The 24289-nt window shown below is 39.1% G+C and overlaps 1 protein-coding gene across 5 annotated transcripts in view; it reads left to right on the forward strand.

The window, feature by feature from the left end:
• The first annotated feature begins 862 nt into the window (after nt 1–862).
• The window catches only part of evla (Enah/Vasp-like a), a 74036-nt gene continuing 50609 nt past the window's right edge, over nt 863–24289 (forward strand). For 2 of the 5 annotated variants that reach the window (XR_005008512.1, XM_036592543.1), the window contains exon 1: nt 8163–8435. Coding sequence is in view for 3 of the 5 variants with exons in the window: in XM_036592543.1 (XP_036448436.1) it covers nt 8413–8435 (23 nt within the window). In the remaining 2 variants the exon portion in view is untranslated. Of the gene's footprint in view, nt 1251–6427; nt 6489–8162; nt 8436–24289 lie in introns of those variants that run through there. The other 3 variants (XM_036592545.1, XM_036592547.1, XM_036592546.1) reach the window with 3 other exon arrangements.

Consider the following 24289-nt stretch of genomic DNA (forward strand, 5'->3'; position numbering starts at 1 on the left):
ATGTGCTAGGCCATACAAGCACACCCCCCTTCTGTTTTAGCAGGCCTGAGTTATTTGGACTTTATTTTGTGGTTGTTGCCAAGATTCAATTTCTTGACCGATGAAGTTCCAGTACGTCACTCCATTCATGTTTCCTTTGGTGATGTTTAATGGCCCAGTACTGTTTGCAGAGAAGCAGCTCCCACCTTCATACTTTACTTCATAAAACACAGTCAGCAGGTGTATATATGGTGTTCTTGGAATCATACATGAAACCCTTCTTTCTCCAAACGTTACAAGCTAAATTATTGCCAAAGAATTCTATTCTGAATTCTATTCTGAAGGAGATGAGTTCATTGCAGTTCTATAAGGTGCTAAGTAAATAATTTTTGGACATAATTTTTACTCACTCCTAAGTTGTTTTTGGTGGCTACTTTTACTTCAGCTTGAGTTTTCATTTGATTGTAGCAGGACCACCTGAGTACATGGTAGAGCTGGGCAGTATGACAATATATATCGTTATCGTGATAAATTGCATCCCTGTATGCTTTTCTGAGCATATCGCGGATATCGTCACTACTTAAAAACACTTACCAACTGCACGTTTGAGTACAAAGAGAGCATAGTCCTTTTTTATTGGATATAGTGCAGTGCATTATGTGAAATGTGGAACGTAATCATTATATTTCAGTTTATTGCATTTTAGAGAAAATATATATCGTGACAAACTTTTTGAAGTATCGTGATGTACATTTTTGCCATATCGCCCACCTCTAGTGTGTGGTTTTAGCTCCTCTACCACTCAACGTGCCAGTCAAGTCAGTTGCAGTACTTGAAGCTGGCCACCAGAGGGCGGGGGTTTACGGACAGTGTTTAGAGAACGCTCCCCTCACACTGCTCACATCACGAGGGAGGAAAAATGGCATCTCTGGAGCGCGTTCGCCACTCGTAAAAATCCACAACGATGTTCGTCTGAACATGGAATTAATTTCAGTTTCATATGAGCACAAGTCGCCACATGTAAACGCCCCTCAGCTGGCCGAGCCTTTGAGAAAGCTGCGCTGCCCACCATCCGCGGACCGGTGTCGCGTCGCTTCATCATCCATCTAAATCTGAACGCTTTTTTCTGAAATCTTTATGTTTTGTGATTCTCCACATCTGAAAATCGGGCCGTGCTGAGAGTAAATGCGCCGCTGATTGTCCGGAGACACACCGCGCCGCCTCCGCTTCGTGAATTCATTCATTCGTGCTGGAGAAAACGGTAAAATGAGGTAAGCAGGAGAGCAAACGTGACATTACAAAACGTGAAAGAAAAACAGCGGCAGCTGGTTGAATTTTAATAATGAAAAGGTGCACTTTCAGCCTCGTGACGTGCCTCTGATTGAGAATGACATCGCTGTTTAATGCGCATTATTATTATTTTTCATTATTATCCTTTATTCGTGCTGTCGGTGGGCCTGTGAAATCGCCCACTCTACTCGTCACCTGTCGTCTGTTGTGCTGACGGCGTAAAATGGTCAGAGGAATCAGGGTGTGAACGAGAGTCAGCGGACAAAGATGATATTCTGTGATTGCTGGCTTTGCTGAAGTTGATTCATTCGCCAGCGTCTTGTTCGAATTATCCCGTTCCACCTTAAATGGTGCAGCAGCTACATTCTGGCGCCTCAGGCTGCTCAGGCGCCAGACTGTAACTGCTGCACTATTTAAGGTGGAACGGATCAATTCGCACAAGAGGCGCCAGAATGTAGCTGCTGCACCATTTAAGGTGGAACGGGATAATTCGAATAGGTAGCTGAATTCAGCCTCGTCTTTGCTGAAAGCTCGTCGTATCTCAGCGTGTCTCGGCTGCTGTGTTTCAGTCATATCCGTTTACTCTCCATTGGGTCTGGAATCAGACAGAGGAGGAGATGGACAGGTCGGAAAGGAGGAGCAGCTCCAGTGCAGCGCTCACACTGACTGTAGAGGAAAGATTTGGACGCGAGATTCGTCTCAGATGTTGTGACTGGAACGACAGGATCTGAACGGCGCAGTTTTCCTGACATAATACTGAGTTAGTGCTTCAGATGTCGAGCAGATGCGAAACGTTTGAGATGTTGAGGCGGAGGCCGCTGCACATGGGGATGAATCTCTAGAACGGAACCAGCAGTTTAAGAGCGCTTTAAGATGATGAGAAGGGATAGAATATGTCATTGTAATTAGAGGTGGGAAGCTAGAGCTACACGATACCCAAACGAAAAGCTGATATATGGCCATATATGCACAGGTATCATAAGAGTCAGGCATATGTTTTAAAGTATATGTACATATATACTGATCAGGCATAACATTATGACCACCTCCTTGTTTCTACACTCATTGTCCATTTTATCAGTTCCACTTACTATATTAGTGCACTTCGTAGTTCTACTATACAGACTGTAGTCCATCTGTTTCTCTGCATACTTTGTCAGCCCCCTTTAACCCTTTTCTTCAGTGGTCAGGACCCCCATGGACCCTCACAGAGCAGGTACTATTTGGGTGGTGGATCATTCTCAGCACTGCAGTGACACTGATGTGGTGGTGGTGTGTTAGTGTGTGTTGCTCTGGTCTGAGTGGGTCAGACACAGCAGTGCTGCTGGAGTTTTTAAACACCTCAGTGTCTCTGCTGGACTGAGAATAGTCCACCAACCAAAAATATCCAGCCAGCAGCATCCTGTGGGCAGCATCCTGTGACCACTGATGAAGGACTAGAGGATGACCAACACAAACTGTGCAGCAGCAGATGAGCTATCGTCTCTGACTTTACATCTACAAGGTGGACTGACAAGGTAGGAGTGTCTAATAGAGTGGACAGTGAGTGGACACAGTGTTTAAAAACTCCAGCAGCACTGCTGTGTCTGATCCACTCGTACCAGCACAACACACACTAACACACCACCACCACATCAGTGTTACTGCAGTGCTGAGAATGATCAATCACCCAAATAGTACCTTCTCTGTGAGGGTCCATGGGGGTCCTGACCACTGAAGAAAAGGGTTAAAGGGGGCTAACAAAGTATGCAGAGAAACAGATGGACTACAGTCTGTAACTGTAGAACTACAAAGTGCACCTATATAGTAAGTGGAGCTGATAAAGTGGACAATGAGTGTAGAAACAAGGAGGTGGTCATAATGTTATGACTGATCAGTGTAAATATTATGTAAATCTGTATATGTGCCAAATATTTGGCATATATACATAATATATGAATCATACATATATATTTAAACACATAGCTGTACAGTTATAATTGCTACCATTATTTGTTTTGTTAGTATTATTTAAATGTTTTCATTAATTTCAACTTTTAATGATTTTATTGCACATCTGATAATGTGCATGCTTTTAGTGTTTATGTATGTAGCTATAACACTCATTTTTACTTCATTAGGAAGTATGTGGGAGAGACAAAGAAGATCATATAGAAGTAATATACGCCACATATCTACATATGAATGTTTTCTGTCTTACATTGTTCAATTATATGTATTACACATGTGTTGGTATATGGTCATATATGGACAACGTTTCAAAATGGCCAATTCCAAATAATTCGGTGTATATGTCACATATATGTCCATATGTGACTAATATAACCTGGATATAAGGAAAACACATACATGCTAATATCTGACATACATTTGAAATACGTATATTACCATATCAGATTTCTGTACGGGTGCTATCAGACTCATATCAGCACTGGCGAATAATTGCATGGAAATTATCTGCAGACGTTTAGCTTTGACTGATATTCCAGAAAAGCAGAATGTCACTACGTTAAAAGCATTTTGTTCATTTTACTGCATTTGTAATCCTTTAGAAAGAAATATTATATTTCTCTAATTGCTAATCCAGCTGGGTTTAGTTCCAGTTTCTACATTATATAAATGTTTAGGTATCAGCATAAGCAGATATGTACATGAGAAATATTCTCGAAATGTTCCCATAGAGGTGCATCTCTAGCGCGAATCACTAGAGGCCTCACAATACAATAATATTACAGTACTTTTTGTATATACACAACATGATTTTGCTGCAAAGTATAGCAGTATGATATTGTAATATATAGCTTTTTATTGTAATATGTTACTTTTGACTGCTAATCATGCCTTCCTAAAAACATTATCTGTTTGCATTTTGGTATCGTATCTACGAGTAGGCTTCAATTTTGGGCCGCAGTATATCAGTACCTATTATTTTTTTAACCTAAAACATCATAATACTATGCTGTATTTATCTTTTTCTCCCAACCACTATTATAGTGGTAGCAATATCCATTGAAACTGAAACATTACGTGATAATGTGACCTAATATATCCGTATGCATTTAGTACAAAAGAACAGAAATCATGAAAAAAAAGACACAATGAGGGATTCCAGATCATCAGAAGAGTCAACACTGGGGATCCACCGCTATATTGCCATAGGAATACTGGGCTGTTTGGGCTGATTTTTATGTAGATATCTGCCAATGCTCACACAGATGCTGCTACATAAACTGAAGAAAGTGGGACTAGAGCTACCTAGATTAGCATTTCAGAGAAAAATAGCATTTATTAATAGAGAATTACAAATACAGTAAAATGAACCAAGACATTTTAGCACAGTAACCCATCATTATCTAAACATTTTCATCTGGAGTACAATTAATATGCTGTTATATTTGAAATATTGGTCAAGTCTGGCCAATGATTTTTTAAAGCAGTTATCTGCCAGTACTGAGATGATCCTTGTATCATTGTGCATCCTGAATGTAAATCTGGGCACAGTTACACCAAGTGCTAATAGCATGTGTTTGTGTTATATAGTCTTATCTAAAAATCCAAAAAGGCGAGATCCAGCACCTTACATTGTAAAATATTTACAGTGCTAAATGGATTTTTAAATAATGTATTACTTTTTTTGCTTGTATTTAACAAATGGTGCATGTAGAATGTGTTCATATCAGGAATCAGTGCATAGGCCTATAGAAGGCCTGTGACAGAAGTGTAATATATAGGCTCTCTGTGCCATGTGTCAATCTATATGTGTCTTCAGAAATGGCTTAACAAGCTTTTATAGCCTGAACTAAATATGGAGCGTGTATGTGCCAGCACTGAGTGTAGAGTGAGTGAATAGTCCTGCGTGTTTCCTTTGAGCGCTCCAGCTTCTCCTACAGTAGGTTGGCCTTTATGGCTTTCTCTCATGGCCAAAAGGAAGTCTTAAATAGTTAGCCACGCCAACTGACATAGCAATAAGACACAGGAATGAGTTAGATGGAATAATTTACACAACCCGAGGCATTTCCTAGTATGAGTTATTTTTAGCTTCAGCTCTCCATCATGTCAAGATGAACCTTTGCATTCGTTCCCTTGTTGGCCATATGCACTCAGCCAGCTCTGTAGAGTTCCTAATGTGGACTGATTGTGAGAGCTTTCACTGGGCTGACTCATGGACTCATGGAAGTGAAGGGTCCTGTGTGTGTTTGTATGTTTGTGTGTGTGTATCAGTGTGTGTGTGTGTCTCAGTGTGTGTGTGTATCAGTGTGTGTGTATCAGTGTGTGTGTCAGTGTGTGTGGCACAGGTGTAGGTAAAGGTCTCCTGAGGTCTGTGCCGGAAACACCACAAGAGCCCAAGTCACTAAAGGCTTTACCACATGGTAAGCATGTGCAAAGCTGATCAGACTGCTGTCTGGATGTCAAGCAACACCTCAGTCTTAACCGGTCATTACCACTGCTACATTTATTCCTAGAAGTCTGGTGTTTTTCTCTGTGTGCTGAGAGATGCTCAGTTTTTAGCTTGATTTCTGAGCTGCGAATGCTTTAAGAGTCATCTAAGCATTACAAAGTGACATTTATTTATGAACCAGAAGATTGTAAACACAGCCTTTTTCGTCTGTTCCAGTTAGAATTGGTGTTGGGTGATGTTATCAGAATATGCTAAATATCAGAGGAAGAAAGGAAGGAATCTGATCGAACCCTGTAACAAATCTATCCTGAAATAGCCCACACTCATTGTCTGACATGAGCTTGTTAGCTGTATATTTCTTTCAGTGGGGTACTAGAATGCTGGAGCATGATAGTCTACCTCTGATGATCTTAAGTGAAGTGCTAGTTTAAAAGTGGATGAATATTTAAAGATGAAGTATCAGATTGGGGTTGGCCGATACTCAAGGTTTCAGTATTTGAAAAGAAAAAGTGGTGTCATGCTAGATCTAATTCCAGTGGTCCTGGAATACAGCCAACTGTATACTTCAAACAAAAAACAGTGTTTTAAAGCAAAATGAGCCAGAACAACGTGGTGGTTTGATCTCATACAGTGCAGTGTGCAGTGGCTGCTAAACAGGACTTCAAATCACCCCGTTGGTTGTTGTGAGACCTCCCCTGACTGGGATTGGTGAACACAGTGCAGACATCAAAGCACGCAGCCTCTAGTGTATTTAAACTAGGGTGTCAATGTCTCTGGTCACTGTCGCCTGATGCGTCTGATGTGGTCATCTGTAGCCAAGGTAGATCCCTTTACTTTTTTTCTAAGATATGTCATTGCTGTCCAAAGAAAAACAAATATCTCCACTTAAACTTTACAGGAGAGTGCAGAAACATTTTTACCTTTTAATTTAGGTTAATGTAAATGAAAATAGGGAAAAAATGGAGATATTTGTTGTTTTTGGACAGAAGTATACACATGGATGTGTATGATGTGGATGTATATGAGAAGGCAAAACACAAAAATGTGCAAGAACTGCTCTAGGCTTGAGATCTTTTACCACCAAACACGTTATCCTGAGATAATTTGACTACTAATAATGCATCCGTTTAATTTTATTGCTTGTCAGTTCAACAGCAAAGGCATCTACTTCCTGATCAGATTGTCTGTCCGGTTGCCTCATTTTCCTGAGCCACACGGCTGTCGTGATTCGTTCTGCTAGATCTGAATCACCCAGGAGGCTGATTATATAGATCAGGGGAGTCCAGCACTGAGTGATTCTGCCCCATCATACCTCTACCACACTTAACCTGGTGATCTAGTGCCTTTGTAAGCTATGAATAAATACAGCCTGTGCTGACAGATTGTTTGAATTCATCATGGTTGTGAAGTCACAACCATGTCCACAGTTAAATATGAATGCTTTTCAGCCTGCTATAGTTTAGCCCACCCCTTCACATTGAAGTGGTGGTAAGTAGTGTTGTTACTGCATACAGGGCAACCAATCTCAGGTCATGTACATTACATATGTCAATTTAAAGCAATAGTTCACCCAATTTCCGTGTTTCCCCCGTCATAGACATGTAACAGACATGTTATTTCTTTCTTTTTTAACACATTTTGTGTTGGAAGTAATGGTGAGTGAGTCAGGTGTGGTGGAGCTGGACTCCAGTGCTTTCAAGTCGTCAGTGATTTTTTTGGCTTAAAGCGTCCATAAAGTACATTTGCTTGTATTTTATTTTTGCCCCTAGAGGTCCGCTTATAACATTGGTATGTTTTTTGTACCAAAAGTGCTCATGATTCATTTGTACTTGACCACTTTCCAACCTCTCTCTAGAAGGCATTTTTTATTACTATGGTGATATAAGATAAAGATATAGGATAATGAGCTCTGTTCTGATTGGCTACCCTGTATTGCATCTCATTCCAAAAGCACACTACTTCACATTGACTACTACAAGCTGTTTGCAGCTTAGTTTTCATGAATAGACTGAATGGATTGATAAACCTTATGTTTACGTATTACTTCAAACTCCTTTATTTCAAAGAAGTGAGGGGAATTTGGGCCCTTTAATAAAATAAGGTTTACTGCTTTAGTTGGGTAAACAAATGCATGGGGTGTACGTAGTATAAAGTGCTCTTCTAGTTTATAACTGATACTCAAAATTGCACTGTAGATTATGAAGACAATTCTGTGTAATGGTGCTTTCCATTACTGCCAGGAACGTGACTTTTTCTCTAAAACCTCAGGAATCTCTTCTCTGGCATATTGCTTCTAGCAGGCTGTGTTTGCAGGCTTAAGCGTGTGTGGAAGTTAAAAGGATCATGTGGTAGCTCAGCGTAAGCAATATTCCAGCCTCCTCCCAGGCAAAGACCGCCCTCCAATCCTTTGAGTGGATAAGAATGGTTGTGAGAGGGACAAGGTGACTGGGCAGGAGCTGTCACATGCTTATGATTCTGTCTCTCTCTCTCTCTCTCTCTCTCTCTCTCTCTCTCTCTCTCTCTCTCTCTCTCTCCCTCCCTCATATCTCCCTCCTCTCTTCTTTTCTGACACTCCTCTATAGGCATGAGTGCTCTCCATGTTGTAGCTAGCTAACTGTAGAAGATGAAGTGTAAAATATGCACTCTCTCCTTTCCCTCTGATCCACCTTCTCACTCTCCTCCGTCTTTCATCCGCCGCTGAGGGGATCCGGTTTCACCCTCCTGTCTCCAGCGGACCTCCAGCTATGTATTCTTTTGACGACTACGGGTAAGAGTCTCCTGTGCCCTCTGGCTAGCGCTCTTGTTCTCCTTTGGGACGCCTCTCGGCTGATCTCTATAGCAGCTCCTTGTTTCTAATGGAGAAGTTTCACGGCTGCTTCTTTATGGCACCGCTAGCTCACGCAGTGTAGTGAGCGTGTTAGCTGAGCATGCTGATTTGTCCCACCAGCTGTTCTCTCGGAGGAATGAGCTGATTAGTCTTCACACACTGAGCCACAACACAAACAAGGCTATCTCGTTCTGGGGCAAGTTCCCACCACTTTATCAGTGCCTTAGACATCCGCAGACTTGGACTTGCTGCAGATTCTGTAGTATATTAAAGCTCTCCAACTTAACCCCTTAAACTGCAAGGACCTGTATGTGGGTCCTCACTTCAGTTCCTCAGTCTCATAACTACAGTCTTATGCAACTGATGTAAATGGAAATAAGTACTAATAAGTACATCTACAGCGAAAAAAATGTAAATATGGCGTTTTCTGCACAGTTTCTATTTAGTTGCTGAGTTTAACATGTTGGAAAAAAGTAACACAGGACGTAAAATGTGCCATAACCTCATACAAAAGGTTATGGTTATTGTACACTGCATACAATGTCAGAAAAAAAAGGTATGATACTGTCACCGGGGCAGTACCCCTCTTGTTACTGAGGTGGTACAGGTTAGTAACTTTAGTTAGGGAACATAATTGTACCATAATCCATTGAAATGATATTTTCTAAGCTGTATTGACTCCACACACCCCTGTTTCGTCTCAAGGCTTTTTACTCTGTTGTTCTGTTTTTAAGCATTAGGTTATGAAAAGATACACATATCTAGGAAAAACTAGGAAAAACTTATTTAAGGTACACAGTTGGACCTGCACAGTACCTTTATTTCCACATTTTTATGTGAAGTTCAGTAACTGAACAGTGGTTGTGCATTAAAATGTGCAGAACTGTGTTCTCTGTAGAGCATGTGTTTTTAATGTCACTTAGAAAATCAGAAAAACATGTTATGTTTGTTTGAGCAGAGGTGTCCAAATATTTGCATATGACTGTGCACTGTACTGTGATTCGCTTCATAGTAGTTACTAGAGCTACACAGTATATTGTTTTTTGATATTTATTGAAAAGTAATTTCTTTCATTTTGCTATACTATTCATATCTAATTATGTAATTGCATATTTAATTATATAGTAAGCTATGCATTTAATTACAATTGCATTTGCCAACCATTTTCTGTTTGTTTTGAGGTCAACAAATGAGAAACACATGGCAAACACTTAAAAAAACTTCTTTTCTGCAAAACAAGACTGTACACTCCTGAATAATTAAAAATATACATACATACATATACATACATCATCTAAACCGCTTATCTTTCTGGGTCGCGGTGGGGTGCTGGAGCCTGTCCCAGCTGTCATTGGGCGAAAGGCAGGATACACCCTGGACAGGTCGCCGGTCCATCGCAGGGCATTAAAAATATATATTATTATTATTTTTAGCCAGTTTTCCAAATTAGTCATGCTCAATTTCACCTGCTAGCAACACCCCCATCAAATGATGCTACTAAGCTGAGAGAGTGAATGCTAGCATGTGTGTCCTTTAAGTTTCAGCATGCTTGGAGGAGAACGCTAAATGCTAATTCTGTTATGTCTGCTAACAGACTCCTGCGTTGGCTAGCACTATACTGAGTGATGAGGGGAGAGGGAGGGTCATCCTACCCACCCAGAGAGAGTGAGGCCAGTTTTGCTTTTTTGGACTCCCAGCTATGGATGGCTGTGGCATCGTAGCAATAACTTTTTCTTAAACCTACACTATGTAAGATTTGAGGATTTAGAGACCTCTCTGGTGGAATTGTGGAATTGCACATAACATGTGGAAGAACATTTTGTAATGTCGGTTGTGCTTCGGTTACCTTCCCCAAGCAGATTAATCTGATGATTATGAAATTATTGAAAGAGTAATGCAAAATTCTGAGGATGTAAGAGAATTATCTACTATTATCATCATATCTTCACCAGTATAATGTTGATTTTGCATTTGACACCTAAACATTGGGCCAGGCCTTCTTTTTGAGCCCGTGTGTGATGGTATTACATATAAATCTCATGTTCTCCTGTGGTATCAGTTAAGAGTTTTGCATTCACACCTCCAGCAGAATTTCTCTGCTTAGTTCAGTGAGCTGTGAGTGAGTAATAGTTCATATTAAATTACATTGTGCTTTGTTATCTGTGGGGATAAATGAGACTTCTAAGGATGAACTGTTATGGCAACATTGGCTTATGCAATACCTATATGGTGAAAAGCTGCATATTGCAAATAGACTGAAAAAAAATTAGGTTTAAGATTGAAGCAGTTTTTATTGCATTCTTTGAGAAGTGGATGTTCTGCTTGGCTCTTCATTCAGTGCTGTGATTACTCAAGGCATTTACATAATCCAACAAACGTAATGCAATTTTGGCCAAATTGATGCAGTCCAGTCTTTAACCACCACATCAAGGATTCACCAGGGTCTGTTTTAAAGTATTTTAATGAAAACAGCAGTGACAATATGTAGCAATATCTTTGCAGTTTGGTAGTTTGTCCATATCACACAACCTTGGTAGTAGTTCATAGAAGTTACTGTATAATAATCTTAAAATAAATAACAGAATATTAACTCTAGGGTTCAAAGTAGGGTGGTTTTCTGCACATGAACAAATGTCATATCAGAGCTTCCATTACTGTGGACGCTTCCCACATCCCTGATGCCACTGTGCGATAAACACATAATGTTGTCTGTCCCACAGGATAATATTTCCAGCACAAACTGTGGTATAAAACCACAGTGTATTAAGGGTGCATATGGACTGCCATCATTTTAGCAGCTTTACATGTTGATGTTTGAAGGAGAAGAGCCTCAAAGTTGGAAAAAGGGGTAGTTTTCAGTTGGGAGACTTTGCAGGAAATGGAAATATGTTGTTGTAGCTGGCAGAATTAGGAAAGTCTCCAGGTTATCCGCGCCAGCTGCAGCCATGTGGCAGGAATGGGGTTGAGTCAGGACGTTCCTGCCTCTTTTTTTGGGTTCCCAGTCGAGTCTGAAGATCAGCCTTATGGTGCAAGGGCCATTTCTGCCAGTAAGACCCTTGTTAAATTAAGTTACACCTCTGAAAAAGATGTATCAATTGCATTTTACTACACTCAAGGTAACTTTTGTCTTGGAAAGCAATGTTGTCAAAACAGTGAAGGTTCAACTATCCCTGACCTTGGTAAGCTCTGCTGAAGCTGCACTTCTTTTAAAGAGCTGCTAATATCTCTCCTTTCCTGTCAGCCTGTCTCCAAGGGCCATTCGGGTTGCACACACTTTCACAAATAGAGGTGTTTGCCTTTAAGGATAAGGATTTGTGACTGTGACCAACACCTGCTATTCTTACTACGGGGGGAAAGGGTGGGTGGGCAAGCGGTCATGAGCCCACTTTTCTTCTCGCCATGGAAACTGCTTTCTAGCTCAACACCTGGGCTGCATGTTCTTTGTCCTTATTATGCATCAGATAAGTGCTGGTGTGTTTAGCCTGTGTAATATTCCATGCTGGGAATGTTAAGACCCCATTGCAGGGTTGGGTGGTATAATGGTAATAAGGAACATCGCTGTATTTAAAAATGATGCCAGGTTTTCAAAATTATGATGTGTCATATTTTATTCTACATCAGAATGGCTAAATAAATAATAAATATTTTACAGAGCTCACTAATTAGTGGTGTGGGAGCTCACCAATAGGTGGCGCTGATAGATAGAAGGGAAAATCAGAACCAGAAAAAAAGCTTTAGAAAAGCTAACCATGGTTATGGCTCAGCGACAGCTAACCATACGTTCACACTAGCAGGCGACAGACGACAGATGACCGATCATTTCCGATGGGAGTACTCGATTTGTAACCACGATTTAGCGATACGTGACAAGCGGAACAAAAAATGTTCGCGCCTTTATGCAAATGAACTAATGATGTGATGAAGTTTACCTTTTTTAACTATAGGCTCAGAAAAGTCATCAGACCAATCATAGACATGGGGGTCCAAGGTTCCAGCCAGCTCTCTGAACTTTTTGTAGCAAGCAGCATTTTGTTGCTATTACCAATAATATTGTGCAAAATATGGAAGAGACACATTTACTTTTTTCTTTTTTATTGTGCACACTATGGTTCAAGTTAGTAAAGCCGCTGTAGCACAATTTCCACGGTACTCATGCACACAGCTTATTTTGAATGAAGCAGCTTTATTGATAATTGTCCTTAGACAGAACTGTCTATAGGGGCTGCGATTCACGTAGCGCATCAGTAAGACCTCAGCATGTCACTATGATCATAGGCTTTGTCCGCATGTGAGTCACCAAAGAACAAGATTTCTAAAACCACACAGTGTATGTCTGACTTTAGAGGACATTCAGCTACTGCTCAAACGGCCAAACAGAAGACTCCAACAAGATGTAAACTTGACAAGTGAGCTCCTCGGATTAAGCCTCGGATGTGATTTCTGCTGTCACTGTGCTACAGAGACTGTTGTTAATAGAGATGGATGAGGAGCACGAGAACAGAACTATAAAACTTTATTTACTGCTGTACAGAAGCACTTTTCAGATGTGAAACAAAACCTGCTCTTCTCCATTGCAGCGCCACTTGATCCAAGGTAGCTAATGTACCATAGCCAACGTTAGCTAATGCACTTAATTTAAAATCATCTAGATTTTAATTATTTAACTGCACTACTCATTTTTGTCACTCAGTATCGGCCTGTATTATAAAGCATGTACTCGTACTCGATCTGAAAAAAATGGTATCGGTGCATTCCTGGTTCACATATATGGACTGTACATCAAACTCTTTTATTTCAGTCACACAGTGGCCATCGTTATTATTTTTATTTTGGCTGATCTGTGTTGCAGTTTTATGAGTTAAATAACTTGATCTGTATTTGAATGCTGCTGCTACACATGTACCACAATGTCATAGCATAGTTATGCACTCCTTGTGCCAAATTTCCTCTTCATTTCAGTGTATGTAGCACTTTATTTGATTCATATTATATAAATACAAATTCTTCATTTAAGAATTTAAATAAATTAAAATGCCAGTTAGGCTCATTAAAGAGCAAATCATTTTATTTATGTTGTGACTTTGGCTTGTAGAAAGCAATGGAAATGTGCTAATGGGTTTCTTGTGTTCATTTAGGCCACACTGTATCAGCTTCAGGTTAAGAAAGGCCCAAAATTCATACCAGTTATGCCTGTGTGTGTGTGTGTGTGTGTGTGTGTGTGTGTGTGTGTGTGTGCTCAAACTACTGCTGTCGGCATCTCTCATCAGTCTCATCATTACTGTGTATGATTCTTCATGTTGGAGAACTCTAATTAAGAGGATGACTCTACTACTCTCTCTTTTCTCTCTCTCTCTCTCTCTCTCTCTCTCTCTCTCTTTCTCTCTTTCTCTTTCTCTCTCCCTCTCCCCCACAGTAACTCACAGCAGGCCAGAGACAAAAAGAATGAATCGCACAAAATCACACTTCCTGACTGTGTCTCCACACTGAGTTTCAGCATGCCTGCTGCTCTATTTATAATGTTTCCAGGCAGGCGTGTAGAAAAGCATCACCAATCGGTCTGAAATTGGCGTATCAACTGCATTAATTTAAAAATTGTTGTAATCAAATATAAAGCTATTCAATAGAGAGTGCACTAATTTTTTGTTAAGATAATTTTACATTACAGCGTACTGTGTACTGTGTACGGTCATGTTTATGTATTCAGTGTATTTTAACAGTCGAACAGCAAAATAATTAAGCCATAGAGAAATTTTACATTTTATGCCATATTGAATCATTTCATAAAGAACTGTAATCATTGTGAGGTCAGAGACTAACACCTCAGATCTTCTCAAGCCAAGCTAATATGACCATGTAATATACACTCACTCCCCACTTTATTAGCCGTGGTACACGCATGGAAGTGTGCAACATCAATAATAGCACCCAGTATAGTTAGCACATTCTGCCATGCTGGTGGCATGTTGTGCTTAACCATTAAACAGCTTGGAGCTCATAGCATCCTGGTATATTATTAGCAGTGCTTATTTAAATCAGTGCAGTTTTGTTTGTGTATTGTTTTTTTCAGTAGCAATTGGCATCATATCATATCAAACACTATTAATGATAACCTTAAGATGTGTTTAAAGAACATCAATGAATAAATATGTAAGCGGAATTCTAATGACATTTTTATTTATCTTTACCTTAATTGTGTTTATAACTGGAAAATTGAGAATCATGAATAAGTAATGCAGTGAATTTTTTAAAGAATTCTATTAAGTGTGGTTCACTCAGGTGTGCTGGTTAGACCACAGAGAGGCGGAAGACTGAACTTGCTGCACATTTAATCACAAAGGCAGCAGGGCACATGCATGCGCGACAGTCTGAGCTGATGTTCTCTAACACATGCTACAGATCACGTACAGTGCAGTAACATCATCTGCATTAATCACAGTAGCTACAAACTACTCTATAACACAGTACAGCTGCTAACCAGTTCCACCCAGAACGCGTTATGTCCGATGGCAGGATACGGATTCTGTGGCTTCTGCCACATTTTTGTCACATTTCACAAGTTAACCAATCAAAAAAGAGTAAAAGTGATCAGGGGCGCAAACGCGGGCTGTACAGTAGAATAACAGTGCAATCCAAAGATAAAAATAACGGAAACTTTAAAGGAGATAGCGTAAACATTCTTTACTTATAATGTAACTTAAAGTAAAGAGATTTTATTTGAAGCGATTTTAGAGCATTTCTATTGGTCCAACCGTCATGAAATTTTTACACAATGTAAAAGACATCTGCAGAGCTCAGATCATGCAGAAAACTAAAAATCGCAAGAAATGGAGATAATATTTATATGTACAATTTTTATATGTAAAAATATTCAGCTTGATGATAAAGATAAACTCACTTGCATATGTAGAACATTCTATATTTCTAAGGCTTGCTGAAAGCACTTGAGAAGTAGACGACATGTGCCCCTCAGCGCTGTGGCTTGGTAGGAAGTTTAATGTAGAAGTATAATGCTGTGTCTCTTTGCTTGGAGGTTGTTGATGTTCGTGGCACTTACTGATGATTGTTATTGTTCACATGGGCTAAGTAGGAAGAATGAAACCCGTTGGACTCCCCCTCATTCATGCAGTAAGTTCTAGTTTCTTGAGTCTGTCTAGTTGGTCTTATGTATGATTTGGTGTCAGAGCTTTCCAACTATCAAGATCCGCTCCGCTCCTTCTCTGCTTTGCAAAACTTGTCACAGGCGGATTCTCCATGGTTCAGATGTGGATCAGACTCAAGTACACAACTAATAAGGTTCACATATGCAAATACAACAGATGCGTGCATTATCTGAAGCGTCTGACCCATATCTGCACAATTTTATGCGCTGCACTTCTGTTACACGATTGGCTGATTAGATAATTGCATGAATGTGTAGGTGTACAGGCTCCTAATAAAGTACTTGGTGAGTGAATATATGATATTTTTGTGGGATGTTTAGTTGCAAAGAGATGCTAGTGAGGATTTGTATTCACTGCCAGTTTGAAACATTTGTTCATTAGCGTGGCGTCACATGGTATCACATGGTATCAGCTGCAGATGTTAACATTCTTTCACAGTGTTGAACTGTGGGATATATACCTAGTAGGGGTGTAATTTTTCACAAATTCAGAATTTGACACAATGCAGTGATGTCTCCATACAGCACATTTTTTTGGGACAGGCTGAAAATGTGCTCTTGTTTCCATTTTCAGAATATTAGAGCTTTCAGCATTATAAAGGTACAATAAAAGGATGTGCATTGCAGCTAATTTTGATATTTGATTTTCCGTAAGAGGTCATAAATGGATATCTGGTTAAGTGCAGGGAAGGAAAAACAATACAAAAAAAGAGGCTGAAATAATGTAGGGCTGTAGGTTTACCTTTTTAGGTGACAGCACTGATGTTGCCAAAACAAAAATGTAGCAGCACACAGAGGAACCTGTTTAATTATTTGAAAAAAGGGGACATTGGTAGGTTTTCGTGCTGGATGAGTAACAAGATAAGCTGATGAGCTAACAGATCAACAGTTGCCACGTTGGGCACAGGTGAGGACTTCTTGTGTTCTACTTAAGGTATTTTCTCCTCACTGGACACCATGCTATTAGTCAGAGAAATAGCTTTTCATTGTTTCTGGATTTAGCTAACGTCAGCTAAAGTAGCTAGCCCAGTTAGTGATACAGCTGTGCTATCTCTGCTTTCCCAGCCACATCCTTAACAACACATCCTCAGTAACGCGCTCACATTCAGGCAGTTGTGTTTTGGCACAGTAGCACGGTATAATATAAAATACTTAGCCTGAATATTTTCTACATCTTCCTGTGATTAAATGTTACGAGTATGCAAATAGTGATTTCAGTATTTGAATACTGGCACCTTGAATGTTCCCTTTGCGTACTATACTTTTGCATGTTTGAGAAATGGAACACGCTTGAGTATGTGAACGCACATAAACATGCACGCAAGTACACAGAACCACAAGTATAAAGTCTGGGAGAGGGGGGTTTGAGTGTTTTTGGAACCCCTCAGCTTCATGTTAATCAAAGTGCAATTTAGACAGGTTTTGCCTAAATAATGATTTGGAGGTTTAACCCTTTAGAACCGGCTGTCTGGCCGGTGAGATGGAATACCATGATATCTTTTAAGTTTCTCTGCTCCTCAGTGATGTGAGCTAGAGATGTGGTTTTTTCCCTTGAAATGACAGATATAGCACTAAAATGCTTGCCCATGTTTGTCATTGTGGGTCATTTACTTCCTACATAAACATTCAGCATAAATTTATAGAAGACATACATGCGCTTAGTATGATGCTTCTTCAGTTGTTTTGTATACAGATCGTCCACTATCCACTGTCTTTTTTTGTGACGTCATGTGATGCGTGGTCCACATTCTGCTTTTGGTAAGCTTTGGTTAGCGAGCCACAGCCAAGCAGAGCATGTGATTTGGAGATTTAAAAGTGGAGATGTGCGTGTCCATGCACAGTGCTGGAGAATGGGTGCACAGATTGGCTACGGTTAGATTACATCAGTCAATCAGAGTTTCTGATTCAGAGAAAGAGTGAGTGTCTTTGGACAACTTTGAGAGAGGAAAGGGAAAATAACCAAAAACAAAAACAGAAAAACAAAAATATGGCTAAGAAGGTATTTTCTACAGACAAAGCCCTAGAATCGCTGATGCTGCACAGAGAAACACAGCATGACAGCTCTTCAGATCCTGATTCACGTTATTCACAAGATGTTAGTGATGTTGGCATCGTGATACAGACAATACAGAGTGTGTAAAAATACAAAAAACTGACCCAATTAACAGAAACTGCCAAGAGAACTTTCATATCTAAGCAGTTTCCATAAAATCGCACAGGGACACCGCCCAGAAACAAGGGCATCACTTGAAAAAAAAGAGTAAAAACTTCAAATAACTTGTGTTTTTACGACAAATTGATTCATGTAATTTTTGGTGTTAAAATTTTCTTTTGACATCATGGTTTAATTTTTTTTTTTTTCAGTAAAAAAAATATAACACCTTATGATTATTTTAAAAACTAAAAAAACTAAATGAACATGCAAAACGTGAAATTAAGCAAAGGAAGAAGTGTCTAAATGTAGGTCATAATGGGTAAGAGCTGAAAGGTTTGAGTGGCAGTGAGCGCTGACATCACAACAAAGGGATAAAAGGGGTGGGGTTTGGAATTATTCCCAAAATAGTAATATCACAATTATTATTACAAATATTTACATGCGTAAATTGCAAATATATAAAAAAAACGCTCATTTATGTAAAAAAAAAATGAAAAGCTGAAAAAAAGATGAAAAGCTATGTGTCCCTAAACTTTTGCATGTGGCGTGTGGAGGCCTGACTGTCACTGTGTCAATAACAGGTTCAGGGTGCTTTCTCTCTCTCTCTCCCTCTTTCTCTCTCTCTATCACAGCTGAGTGGGGGGGATGGGTATGTGATGAGGTAATCCCCCTCAGGGTCGGACACAGGGCATGTCCACTAACAGGCCATCCCCTCACGGGAGCAACTCGATCTCATGACACCCCTGTTATCCAGCAGTGCCGCTCGCTCATCACTGACCCGCTCGCGCTGCTCTACTCCAGATTTTCTACTCCCACAGCTGATCACTCATTTTACTGAGATTATGAAAACATATAGCTTTATATAGATGTGGCTTTTGGAGTGGAGTGAAGGGATTATGACGTACTGAACGTGTGTTGAATCCTGACTTTAACCTAGATTATAGAAGGATACACATCTGCTGGTGAGGAACACTGACCAGTGTTACGGATGCTGTAGTTACGGATGCTGTAGTGAAATGGATGCCCGCTTTCATTCTCTTCAGTTCTACCTACCCCAGAGTTACAGTGACTCTGGGTTGCACTTGCATGTCGGCAAAAGCAGGTCAGTTTGTTTCCATGTTGTTTTTGCTCAGAGTGCATGTAACCTGTCTTATGTTCAATAGCTGAATATTTTAATACATTTGGATTAATGTAGGGTCTTTTCAATATTACTAGCTTTCTATTTAGTGCTGTCAGTACTCATTATGCTAAAAACTGAGTGATCTACTGATTATTTTATTAAGTAATAAGAAAGATTAAAGTCCAAGCAGTAATAAAATATTGACTCTGTTTGAACTTTTGAATTTGTTGTGCAGCATTTTGGCCAATGCTTTTTTTAAACGCTGGTTTTAAGTGTGCTTTATAAATAAATTTGACTTGACTTGATAAAAATGCACTTGTACAACAGCAGCTATGTTTCCATCCACAAATATTTATGCATACCTTTTGCCATGGACTAAAAAAGGCTGTCTGGAAACAGCAAATTTGGAATGAAATAGCCAAATTTCATGTACAAGCTCACCTGAGGAGGATACATTTTTTGTGGGTAAAACAAAATGTGATAAATTATGATGAAAACACATTTGCCTGATAAATAATGAACTGCAAACTGATGATGATTATTCTGCAGACAGGAAAAGTCATATGTTTCCAAGCATGACAGAAGCAGTCAGGTTCTGGTGCACCGATGAAGACATTAAAATATACCTTCATCTTATCAAAGAGAACAACAAAATGGTGATATTAGGCTGTAAACAGATAAAATTTGCCTGCAGCTCATTAATGGACATTTCCTGAGCCATTAAGTTTGCAATTGCAATCTGTCTTTATGCTCTTGTTAAAGTATTTAACAAGATACTTGAGTTTTGAAATTAAAACAGCAACATGAAGCTGCTCAACCTTAAAGATTTCTCAGTAGACGGGGCCCATTTTTCTCAGAAGTGTTTTTATGAACGTAGAGACCAATTTATATATATTTTTTGCAACATTTTAGTTATCCAATTGAATTTAATTCGACACCTGGACGGAAATCTGGCAAATAACAGGCCATGCATAGCCTTTTAAAGATTCTAAAATAGCTAAAAAAAATAGTTTCAACTTGCATCTAACAAGCTGATCCTCTTCAACTTAAAACTAACGCATGTGATTCAGCCGATCCAGGGCTGCGTCCAAAACTGCACACTACTATAATATACATGTTGTACTAATGAATGTACTTCTGAAGATATTTATTTAAGTTTTGTATTTTGTATAAGTTTTGGTTTTGGACACAGCAGAGGACTTCAGGAAGAAGTTAAATAGCTGGAGTAGGTGTGGCAGATTGTGGATGAAACTAGACTCTGCAGAAAGGTAGATCTCCAGGACCAGGGATGGTGACCACTGCCCTATGGGGAGCAAACTTAAATATGGTATCTTTCTGCAAATATTTGCACACAATTTCTGTTTATTTGCAAAGTTCAGCGTAATGGAGCACAAATAAAACGTGCCATCATTTTTACACAGGCCACATTTGATGTCCCAAATTCAGCAAATCATCCGTAATTGCATTAAAATGTGCAGAAGTGTGTCGTCGGTAGAGGATCTTTTGGCTTAGTTTCACTTAGAAAATCAGCAAAACATGTAATTTGGCCACACTTTTGCATATGACTGTAGATATAAGGAATGCATTGATATGTGAATTTTGGGCCAGTGCTGATATCCTATATTTTTCATGCTCATGTTGATACATAAATGTAGAAACTGGAAATAAATCCACCTGGATTACCATGAAAGAAAAATATAACATTTTTTATAGAGTTGTAAATACAGTAAAAGTAATAAAATGTAGATATTTTGGAACAGTAGCTTAGTGTCACCTAAACATTCTTCTCTTTCAGATCAGTTTCAAATATCAGTTGTCTGTCCATTACTGTTAATTTTGGTCCTTTTTCTTTAAAGCAAATGATCTAATTATTGCTACCGATATGATTTGGATTTCACTATATACACTAGATGGACAAAAAGGGTTATAAATAGGTTTGTCCATCAGATTTTATTTTTCACTGTAAGAGAGACCAATGAAAAAACAACAAATCATTGCCTTTTCATTTAGAAGATACATTTTAATTAATGCTTTTTTGAACTGATTAATCGTAACAGCCATACATGGATTACAGCATGGCTTCTCAGCACACTCAGTGCTTCTGATCTAACATTGCTGCTGATAGTGTCTCACCCTGGCACTTATGTATATGGTGCTTACTTATCACTACAGCATTGCTCTTTAATAATGAATATGGAAGTTCATGGTTGTTCAGTGAATCTTTAGCAAGATCTGTAAAGGCCCATGTTTAATTCAGGCTGTTACTGAAGAAAGAACAGCTCGGGGCGAATGCTCTCGGATCAGTGCTTCTGTTGGAAAGATGAGCAGAGCGGCCCGTGTTACCTCCAGCAACAGAACACAAGACACGTCTGCTACCAGTACAACAGAGTCATTATGCAGTTTCACTCAGAGCTAATAGTCACCTTAAAGAGCCGTAGTTACATGATTAGGGGATAAACAGAAATCTCTTAACAGACAATATGAAACACTGTTATTGTAGTTATGCCATTTTTACACTGGTTTACAGCCTATGCAGACTTTTCATTTAACACTTTTACAGAATAATGTATCAGTGAATTAACCTGAATTTAAACAGTCATGTTTTCAAAACGAGCACATTACCATTATATTAGCACTAGAGACGGAAATTGTGGACCGATGCCGTTAGCCTGTATTGTTCATTTTATATACATAAACCTTAATAAAATGTAGAAACTGATACTAAATCTGCCTGCATTATCATAACAGACAAATGTAAGAGGGTTATAAAAGCAGTAATATGTATAAAATGCACATATTTTATCACAGTGGTCTGTTGTCTTCTAAATATTCTGGTCTTCTGGAGAACAGTAAATACATCATCGAATATTGGCTTGAACTATTGGTTGAATCTAATCATCATCAATATCTTCTGATACCAATGTGATTCTAATATTATGGTGCATCCCTTATTAGCACTTTAAGTCATGCATGGCTACATTTGTTTCAGTTCACTGTTTGATATTTTATATGTTATGCCGTGATTTTACAGAAGTCTGTTTGTTTATGTTTATTCATTTGACAGTGACAATACAGATAAACATTGTTGTAAAAAACCTGTAATGTATAAGGGCAAAATGCCCTTAATCATATGCAAATCAATCATAATGCAAATAATCATATATGCGTGTGTGTGTGTGTGTGTGTATGTGTGTGTGTGTATGTGTGTGTGTATATATTATATATATATATATATATGTGTATATATATATATATATACACACACACAGACACACACGTACATATATACACTGAGGCTAACACTAAGCCATAAATATAAATATGTTACTGTTTCATAGTGTCTGTGTGGGTTTCCTCCGGGTACTCTGGTTTCCTCCCACAGTCCAAAGACATGCAGTCAGGCCAATTGGACATGCTTCATTGCCCCTATGTGTGAGTGTGTGTGAATGTGTATGTCTGTCTGTCTGCCCTGCAATGGACTGGCGACCTGTCCAGGGTGTATCCTGCATTCCGCCCATGACAGCTGGGATAGGCTGCAGCACCCCACCGCGACCCAGAAGGATAAGCGGTTCAGGTGATGTGTGTGTGTGTGTGTGTGTGTGTGTGTGTGTGTGTTCCATAGTTTCATAGTTGCTGAATTTTGACTGTCTTTTCATCTTTGAATGTCTTTTCATTAGTAAAGATGTCCTTTGTGAAACTGCACATTGAACAGCACTGAAAGGAACAGTTCATTCCAGAGTGAATGCTTAGATTAAATCCAGTATTACAAAAAATAGCGACCTTTCTGGGGATGAAATGTTTAGCTAAGCTCATAAGCACAGTAATTACAAAGCCATTAAGGCAGTGCAGCAGTGCTGCTCTTCGGTGTCGTGGTATTAGAGTTGTGCTATTAACATCAGTAATGTAGAATTTTTTTGGGGTGCATTAAGTCACTTTACAATGACGTTAAGTGCTGCTCTGTGGTATGCTTAGGGGTTGAGATTCAGTGTATTGGAGAGTGCTCACATGGACTGTCTTGAAAGTCTGTAAGAAATAGCTGCGATCCAGTATGATCCCCAGTGTTTTGTTATTGAGACACCGGTAGAGACACTTCTTATTTTACAACTGTGAGAGCTTATAAATGACTTTTAAAATGCCAATGGCTTAAAGGATCTGACTTTATAGAGAATTTTAAGGTGAGACTATAAAACAATGTGAGAAGTGCTTAGAAAAGAAAATGCTGACTTTAGATGCTCTCAACAAGCATATGCAGTAAAGACCTTTTAAAGGAATTTTCCGGTGTTTTTCAGCCCAGTCTTACAAGCCAGACACTCTGACAATGGTGGCTTAGATCCTTTAACATTGCCAAGAACAGCTTACTTTGTTATGTAAAATAACCAACCATAGATCGTTGTGTTTGTTGTAAAGGGGCAGGTGATTTTCAAAACGGGGCTACAACAAAATCAAACCCACGCACAACAGTTATGGTTAGCTTAGCGCACAGATGATATCCAACACTCTGCACCTGAGTGGAAGAGCATCTGAGGTTCTGTCTCTGTCTGCCACACCTGTATTGTCCAGTTGATTACCATGGACAGTCTTTTGGATGCCGTTCTCTGCAGAAAAAGAACGTCTTGATTCTAAGCCCACTTCTAATAGAAACCAAGGGGCAATTGTTGAATTCCATAAATAAACATTTGACATTTGTGACTAGAAAGCACGAATCTGAAACTACAGCCATTACACTCCAACACAGAACTCCAAACTTTTTGTCTTGGGGGCCAAAGTGCAGTGTTTGTGGTGTGCCAAGGGCCAAAGAGAGAAAACAATATACACATTTAAAAAAAGTAGGTAGGTTTGAAGTTAAATGTTAAAATTTTGCTTTGTAACATTACATTTACTCCCTAAAACACTTTTTTAAAAGGAAAAGAAGAATTTGATAATTTATATGTGAAGGGTTTTGTTACAAAAGACCACACTGAAGGATTTTTTTCCGTTATGTATGTTTTTGGAAGTGGGCTTTACACATACAAGAAATATCAGTGTTATATCATGATTGATACCACCTTTATTAGAGCATTTTTTTTTTGCATTTTTCATTAAAATCAGCTGTTATTCTTTTGAAAGTCTTGTTCATATCCATAAAGTTGAAATTGGATATACAGTGTTTTGGAATGAAACTCTTCATATACTTTGACTACTAGGTAAATCTTATTTATATTGTCATTGTGATACATGTTTACATGCCAAACACAACGTTAAGGGCCATGATGAGAGAATGGATCAGATTACCTCGTATGTGAAGTGCCAGAATGATGTAATTAGATTGGTGGGAAAGTAGCGTTAGTGCCTTCTTGTGCTGGCCTGCAACTTAACCATTT

This window comes from Colossoma macropomum, unplaced genomic scaffold (genome assembly GCF_904425465.1).
Source record: "Colossoma macropomum unplaced genomic scaffold, Colossoma_macropomum, whole genome shotgun sequence".
Classification (NCBI taxonomy): domain Eukaryota; kingdom Metazoa; phylum Chordata; class Actinopteri; order Characiformes; family Serrasalmidae; genus Colossoma; species Colossoma macropomum.